General features: G+C 44.1%; 1 protein-coding gene and 1 long non-coding RNA gene across 2 annotated transcripts; both read left to right on the top strand.

The window, feature by feature from the left end:
* Positions 1-370: 370 nt before the first annotated feature.
* Positions 371-2,674, top strand: LOC135491594 (uncharacterized). Its single transcript, XM_064777567.1, has one exon. The coding sequence runs from the start codon at positions 371-373 to the stop codon at positions 2,672-2,674; it is 2,304 nt and encodes a 767-aa protein (XP_064633637.1).
* Positions 2,675-6,397: 3,723 nt separating this feature from the next.
* LOC135491312 (uncharacterized) lies at positions 6,398-8,011 on the top strand. The gene is made up of 3 exons (XR_010447804.1): positions 6,398-6,484; positions 6,878-7,113; positions 7,334-8,011. It is a non-coding gene; the product is annotated as an uncharacterized LOC135491312 (long non-coding RNA).
* The last annotated feature ends 487 nt before the right edge of the window (positions 8,012-8,498 follow it).

The following is an 8,498-nucleotide window of genomic DNA, read 5'->3' on the forward strand; positions in this document are numbered from 1 at the left end:
AAGCCATCAGCGACAGTCTCCAAACCCGTCAAATCCCAAAACAGGTTTTTTACAAAGGGACCACTCGCATAGCCACAACAGACATGCAAGTTGGTCCACGAGGACAGGCCCCCAAGCCCAAGCCGACGCGACCAAGGGAACGACAACAGAAGACACAGCCAAACAGCCGAGCCAGGTCTCCGAGGAGACCACAACAAGCACAACAACAGAGACGACAAGCCAGGCCCGCCTCACCAAGGAGACGACGTCCCAGTCCAGCTTACACTCTGACAGCCAGGGAGGAGGCCCTCATCAAGGCCTTCCGTCAATAATTTCGAACACAGAAAACCGATTTTTTGACATAATCAATGAAATTAAAGAAATAAATAACATGGGCCGCACACGGACCCAGAACAGTTACTCTGAGTATGTTATCAATCTCTCTGATGTTACTCTCACTCCATCTCAAACGAGCCTTTTGAGTAAGGGTCTGAACTTCTGCCCCACCCCGGGCGAACCAGATTTTGGGGAACTTTTCAAAGACCTGGACAAATTCCATGTCAGCCTCAGGAGACGGGCATTCTTCCACAGTGATGACCCTGATTCGGACCCACCCACCCCTGGGAATGTTAACTCTTTGGAACAAAAGTTAGAACTAACCTCTAAGTGGAACCCACCGGGACCACCCGACTTGGAGGCTTTCATTCGCACCAATGAATTCCAGTTTGATCGGATCCCAATCCGAGCTCCTCACACCCAGAACCTCACTGAGAATGAGAAAGCAGCAATCTCCCAACTTCAAAAATTGTCCCAAATTGTCATCAAACCAGCAGACAAAGGCTCAGCCATTGTCATTATGAACAAAACAGATTATATTGCGGAGGCAGAGCGTCAACTCAAAAATTTGACACACTACCGCTCCATCCCGGAGGAATCCACACCCCTCCATGCAACTCAGGTCACATCCTTCCTGACAGATATGCTTAACACAGGAGAAATCACTGAAAAAATGTATGCATATCTCGATCCCTGCAAACCTAGAACACCCCAGTTCTATCTCCTACCGAAAATACACAAGGGAATAACGCCACCACCAGGCCGCCCCATCATGTCAGCAAACGGATGCCCCACTGAACGCATCTCCCAGTTAGCAGACCACTTCCTCCAACCACTGGTGAAAATGACCAAATCCTACATCAAGGACACGACACATTTCCTCCAACTAATAAACTCCCTGGGACCACTCCCACCGGACGCCCTTCTAGTCACACTAGACGTCACATCTCTCTACACCAACAACCCCACAGAAGAAGGAAAGAGAGCAGTAGCCCGCCACCTCGTAAGACACAGACCAGGTGGACATAACGTCATTGGTCCCACAAACCAATCGATTATTAGATTACTGGATCTAGTCCTTACTAAGAACAATTTCCAGTTTATCAACCAGAACTACCTACAGATATCTGGGACAGCAATGGGCACCAAAGTTGCACCGTCCTTTGCCAATCTATTCATGGCGGACTTCGAGGACCGCTATGTGTACAACCAACCAATAAAACCACACTTCTGGGGACGTTTTATTGATGACATATTTGCGATTTTTACCCACACCAGGGAACAAGTGGATGGTTTTGTAAACACACTGAATTCACAACACCCCACCATTAAATTCACAGCAGAGATTTCAGACTCGAGTGTCAACTTCCTGGACACAACGGTAAACCTGCTACCCACTGGCGAACTGTATACTGACCTATATGTCAATCCTACAGATTCGCACAACTACCTTCTCTACTCGTCAGCCCACGTTGCCTCTTGCAAACAGGGAATCCCATACGGACAATTCCTGAGAGTCCGCAGAATATGCTCTAGATTAGAGGATTTTGAACACCACTCACTCATTCTAGCACAACACTTCGCCAGGAGAGGTTACCCCAACCAACTCATAGAGGAATCACTGATCAAAGCCCACAGGCAAAACAGAGCAGCCCTCATCACCGCACAACCAAATACACCAACTGAGGAAGAGGCACAACCACCTTTCTTCTTTGTCACTACGTACAACCCAGCCCAAACTGAACCGTACAAAATCATCAGCGAAAACAAAGACATTCTCGCCAGGCACCGAACGACATTACACCTGTTCGAATGCCCCATCACTCAAGGCTTCAGGCGCCCACCAAACCTGAGAGACCTTCTAGTTAGAGCAAAACTTGACAACTTGACAAGCACAACCACGAAGACAAACCAACTAATCTGTCTCTCACCCAGCAGGTGTCGATACTGCCCACGTCTGGACACCACAGGTAGGATCACCAGCCGCACCACAGGCCGGTCTTACAGAACAAAGAACAACATCTGTTGTCAGAGCAATAATGTCATTTATTGTATCCAATGTATAACATGCAACAAACAGTATGTGGGCGAAACGAAACAGACAATCATTGGTCGTTTCCAGAAACACTTCTATAACATAACCAAGCACAACCATGCTGAAATCATCGGCTATCACTTCGATCAAACCGACCACCATGGACTGGATGATGTACGCATCTTCGTCCTAGAATTCATCCACGCCTCCCCAGATGCGGATAACTCCAAAAACATTAGACCCGCCAAAGAGTCTACATGGATCCATCGACTGCGCACTATGTCACTGCTCGGTCTCAACATCAAGGACAACACGTCCTGGTAATAGGAAACCTACACTTGCTAGCGTATCTACTATTTCCTTTTCCATGTAGGTTACCCTTTTACCCTTTTACTCTTCTCTCGCAGCACTAAACCAGCGCTGCTGTCCTTTACTCTCCGAATCTCCGTTCACCAGCTCTCAGCCGGGGCATCACCCAATGCCCCTGTCCTCACCACAAATCACGTCACTGGGCGACCTGAAAAATACCATTCCAGTAAGCCTTTGCTACACCAAGCTATGACCCCAATCTGGGCACCACCCAGGCCTACCATCCATTGTCTCTTATCTAAAAGATTCTTTTGAGTCGTCACCATTAATCGACATCAGGGTCATTGCTGTCATACTACAATGGCAGGCCAGTTGAACCACTATAAGATAACTGACGAGGTTATATCTACACCGAAACCGTTACCCAGGCATAATACTTCGAGCCTATCCCCGCACAAGCCTTTTGGCGCCACAATGTCCAAATACGCGCAAAAGAACCCCTGACAACCACACATCATCTTGGCCACAACATCACAACACAAGGTGTCGTCGCAGGGGAAATATGTCGTCGCACAACACCACACAGACGTCATGACGTATAGGACAATCAAACGGAAGACTCGCAAGTTTGACAGATCGTCATTCACAACGGTATTATCATCGGACCCAAGCAGTCACATCACGTCTTGACTAAATGTTTCTATCGTCATGACGACATCATTGCCTTATTTGGAAGCCGTTCTTCCGGGAGATAATTTATGTGAGTCATCCGTGCAAACGCACTTCGATTTATTGCTTTTATTATCATTTGGCTAAGTATAGCAGGGTGATACTCTTGGGAGGCATGTACTAGTACTCTCAGATTAGTTATATATAGGTTTTATCAGTATAATCATCGTTGTGTTTGTGATTCAGAACTTTCTTTGAGCGCGGTTTCTGCGCGTATATTTCACTGTGTATTCTCGCTAAAACTCGGCATTTTGCCCCGTCTCCCATCAATGATTACGACTCTGTCCCTTTGGGTATCTCTAAACTAGATACCAGGTTTGATTCGTCTGCCAATGTAGAATCAAACCTGTGTGTTCATTTCATTATATTTCCCCGTTTTATCAGCGATGTTCTGAACCACATTTGCGGCCATTCTCCGTCGTGTGTGTTTGTTCACATTTGAGAGCTTGACGTCACAACATCTGTTGCAGTCGCGTCGTGATTGGATGACCCAGTTTACATTGTTGCCACGTGCGTGCCGTGTCTCGGGGCAGTTCAGAGTTGGATGCAGCATCGCATCGCATCAGCATCAGAGTAGAGCTATAGTGTATGTAATTATAATTAACGTTGAACAAAGTGCTTTTTAGAATATTCGTCTTTCTGTTGGATTCTTTTAGAGAGTCGCCCATGAGTTGAAGAACTGTCTGGATATGACAATTGGCACCTGAACGTGGGGCAAATCGCAGAATAGACCGAATATTGAAATTGAATACACCGACCCTGCACCCTGCACCCTGCACCGTGCACCGGCAAAGAATTTTTAAAGATTGACATAGAATAACAATTTTACAAGTTTGCACCGCACCCAAGATAGTTGCACTTTGCACCTTGCACCTGACACCAAGACACTTAGCTTGCACTGCACCCAAGTCAGTTGCACTTTGCACCTTGCACCTTGCACCTTAGCACTTTTGCACCTGCACCCAAGTAACAAGAGATTCTTGCACCTCATTCAAGTGTGCACCACTGCACCCAGTGAAATTGACTGTTGCACCCTTTGCACCCGTGCACCCACACTTTTCACCCGTGCACTCACACTTGCACCCGTGCACCAAAAGTATATTGCACTCATTGAAAATATAATAAAGTAAGATGAATGGACAAGTTCCAGAGATGCCCAATAATATGGGAGGGGATGATGGTGCGAGATTTCTACCTCAGCAACCTCAAGTTGTGCTGGTGAGCCAAAATATGGTGTTACCAGAAAAGTATGATGACAAGGGGAATTGGAAAGATTTCTTTGCGCATTTTGAAAATATTGCTAACCTAAATGGTTGGAATGATAACATGAGGGCGAGTTTTTAGCTGCCTCTCTACAGGGCCCGGCCCAGAAAATTTATACGAATCTAGCGCCTGCAGCCCGTCGCGACTATGGGACGCTAACAGACAGTATTGCTGGTCGTTTTGGAGGTAATCATAGGACAGAGCTCCATCTGCCTGAATTGAGAGCACAGGCAAGGCGGCCCAATGAGAGTCTGAAGGACATGGCACAAGCCATTTTCAGGCTAGACTGTCAAGCCTATCCTGAGCTGAACACAGCGGGGAAAGAGCGTATGGCTAAGATTCATTTTTGTGACACGCTTGATAATAGCGAGATCGAGGATACGTCTATTTCAAGCTAGGCCAGAGACGCTGAATGACACGGTAGCGGTGGCGCTAGAAGTCGAAGCTTTTAGGAAGGTAGAAGCACAAAGGGGTAATACAGGCTTGGGCAAAAAATGGTGCGCCAAGTTTAGAAGAATACTTCCAGTGACGCTAAGTTGAATGAGCAAATTGATCAGCTGACCGACAACTTCGCTAAGTTACAGGAGCTGGTAATAACCGGCATTCATCAAAATAACAACCGACTGCAAGCAAGCAATGGAAGCCAAAGTCAAGGTGACAGGCCTAGTAAACAGAACATTAAATGTTGGAATTGTGGCGACTACGGTCACTATTCGACAAGATGCGAACAACCCAGGCGCAACCAACCGTCAAGAAATCGGGACAACAGGGGCAATCCCCGGGACAACCGTCCTCTGCGACATTACACTGATCAGCAATATGACAGATACAGCGGAGAGCGCTACCATGACCAATACAACGATCGCTATAATGACCAGTGCTTTAGAAGTTACAACGCCAAAGACAACCAGTTTTATGGGAATTATTACCCTGTTAGACGGGACAGTCAGCCCAGGCATTTCGAAAATGAATGAAAGGAGAGTCAGCCCAGGCATTTCAAAAATGAATCAAGGGACAGTCAAACCATGGGACGCCACAATGCCGAGACTACAGTAAGCCAGTCGGGAAACGAGTACAGGTCGGAGGTGAAGGGTGTCCCCCGATCATAAGCAAGATAGATGACCCCAACATTACTAACAAGACGAACAACAAGACTCCTATGTGTTATAAACTTAGTGATGAAGGGAACGCGCTTTATGTGACAGGACGTTTAAGGAATTTAACCATTGATTGTCTCCTTGACAGCGGAGCGTCCATCACGGTACTCTCGGCAGATACATACTACAGGTTGGCGAATAATTTAAAGCCGGAATTGAGAAACTGCAGCACAGTTCTTACAGCAGCTGGCGGAAGAAAGATTGATATTGTTGGTGAATGCACAATAGAGCTAGGAATATTTAACAAACCGACAATAATGGATGTTATTGTGGCGCACGTCAGTGTACCGGCAATTCTCGGGATGGATTTTCTCAGAGCTACAGAATGCATATTAAACATGAGAAAGAACAGTTTATTAAAGGCCATATATCTAGGTTTGAAACATGCTTGATACTCATGAAATATGTTGAGGGTTAAAAAAACAAGATCCCAGACATTAAAAAAATTCTAATAATAAAGTCATTATTTAGTTATTTCAATTTTCAATTTTAAACTATTTGAATTTCCCACCACACACAACTTTAGATTAGTTCCACATGTGGCCGCTAGGGATTTGTTGATATCATAGATCAGGCTATTCAGAACAAAGCAAGATGGCTTCCGCATACAGTTCAGAGTGAGAGCAGTGAATTTGAGGATGTTTTGGTCGATACAGAAGGATATTTAAACGTTGAGGTATACACGTTCGAGCCATTAATATCACTAGATCATAATGAGAGTGATCATTCGGACGAAAGTGATGAGGAAGTGGAGGATGAACGCCCTGAACGTGCAGGCAACAGAAAATGACAAGTTTTGTTTACATTCTCTATGCACACAGCACTACATGCATCCACTACTACTATACACAATTGGACTTTATCTGATGCTCTGGCACTTCTTGGATGGCTTTGTATTGGTTCAATGGTTGTATGTATTTGAACAGTCTCTGAAGGACATTTGCCATCTGCCATGTCATGGACTCGGCCTCATCATCACTGAGACTGAGGGAAGCGAAGGAGGGCAACTGGCAACTGGTCTAGTGTTAATCATCATTTTTTGTAAATATGTAAACGTTTATCACTTCAGGTGTGACTGTGGAAACTGCACAGCTCAAATCACTGCCCTGGAACAGAGTCGACGTGCTGCAGTGACTATTCCCCAGTTCTGGCCAAGAAGGAAAGTTATGAGCCAGATGGAGTTGCCTGCATAACTCTGCATCCCGGATTCGCAAGCAACTGCCTTGACCGATATGTCCTGGAAAGTGCCATGTATGAATTTATCCAAGATCAAGGGCCAATAGGAAATGATCAGCCAATGCACAAGTAAGTTGAAATAAGTTCAAAGCACTTCTGCTTGCTGACTATTTATCTACACTTATATTTTACAGTATGAACTATATTTACAATATTATGTACATGTACACTTTCTATTTATTTACAAAACAGAAACAACTGCCTTCAGCACAAAGGATTCATGACCATACTACATTGTATGCATTATGTTTCATCTGAACTCAAATTTTCTCTCAAACTGTCTTTTCAGGTTATGGAGATACCTTGCATACCGCAGATTTGTGCGCTGGTGCTGGCAACGTTTGGGCAAAAAGCAAAGACTTCCTCTTCCAGTCTGTGCTCGTGACAAGATTCACATACATCGTTGGGGAAAACGTCCTGTACAAAAAGTCTGGCATGCGCCAGACTAATAAGTAAAGAACTTCTGGCTGCGCGAGACTACTGTGATAAAAATGAGCATTGCAGAGACTCTGTGTGTACGGAGGCATATATTTTTTACAATTAAAAATGCTCTCAAAAGACTACATGGAATGATTATTTATTAACATTTCCTGAACTATAAATAATATAAATAGTATAAATTTGTCTGTATTACAAGGTATATCGAAGCTTTGAATTAGAAATACATTACGATAGTTTGAGTATTGTATAAATTGATGTATTTGATGCAATTTTCTGTAAAAAGAATCGAATTTGAAAAATTAATTAAGTTCTATAAATTTGCCTAAATTGTCTAGAAAACCTAATTTGACCATATTTGTGGGGTCTATGTTTTTTTTGGCATTGATTTGGTTTCCCCACTTCGCGAATTAGCTCAAAAAACACTTTCTAGATGTGAGATTTGACTTCTAAAATAAATATCACCGGTTTTCCCAAAAAATTAAAATATTTAATTAAAATATTTTTTGGAATACAATAAACTGATTTATCATGGGCAAAATTATGCTTTCATACTTGAACATTGAAAATGTCAATGAAAAACAGACTTCATATATCAATTATAAGAGCATTAATTTATACGTGTCCTCCCAAGTAGGGCAATAGCCTGATCTACATCACAACTTTGGTGAACCCGCCGCCTGGCTCTAACAAGCCAGTTGCTAGCCTGATTAGGTGATCTAGTTGTCAAACACCTGAAAGGCTATATCTTCAAAATGGATGGAGCAAATTGCATGGGGTTTTCTGTATTATATAAATTGTTAGGTGCACTTTTGAAATCGTCTTACAGCAGGAAATGGCAAAATACCTGGAGTTATGGCCTTTAAGCAATGGCCACGAAGTTCTGTATTACACCAGAGAGGAAAAACACTTCTGTCGTCGCATCCTGGTAGAGAAGACAGTAGCTTTTCTGTCCGGACAAGAAATGATTGTACCAGGGAGACCAGTATACAAGCACAATGCAGCTAGATGGAGTA

The sequence above is a fragment of the Lineus longissimus genome, chromosome 7 (genome assembly GCF_910592395.1).
Source record: "Lineus longissimus chromosome 7, tnLinLong1.2, whole genome shotgun sequence".
Lineage (NCBI taxonomy): Eukaryota > Metazoa > Nemertea > Pilidiophora > Heteronemertea > Lineidae > Lineus > Lineus longissimus.

Bases quoted from the DNA above. Each gene is read 5' to 3' on its own strand.
- LOC135491594 (XM_064777567.1), top strand. From the start codon at position 371: ATGGGCCGCACACGGACCCAGAACAGTTACTCTGAGTATGTTATCAAT.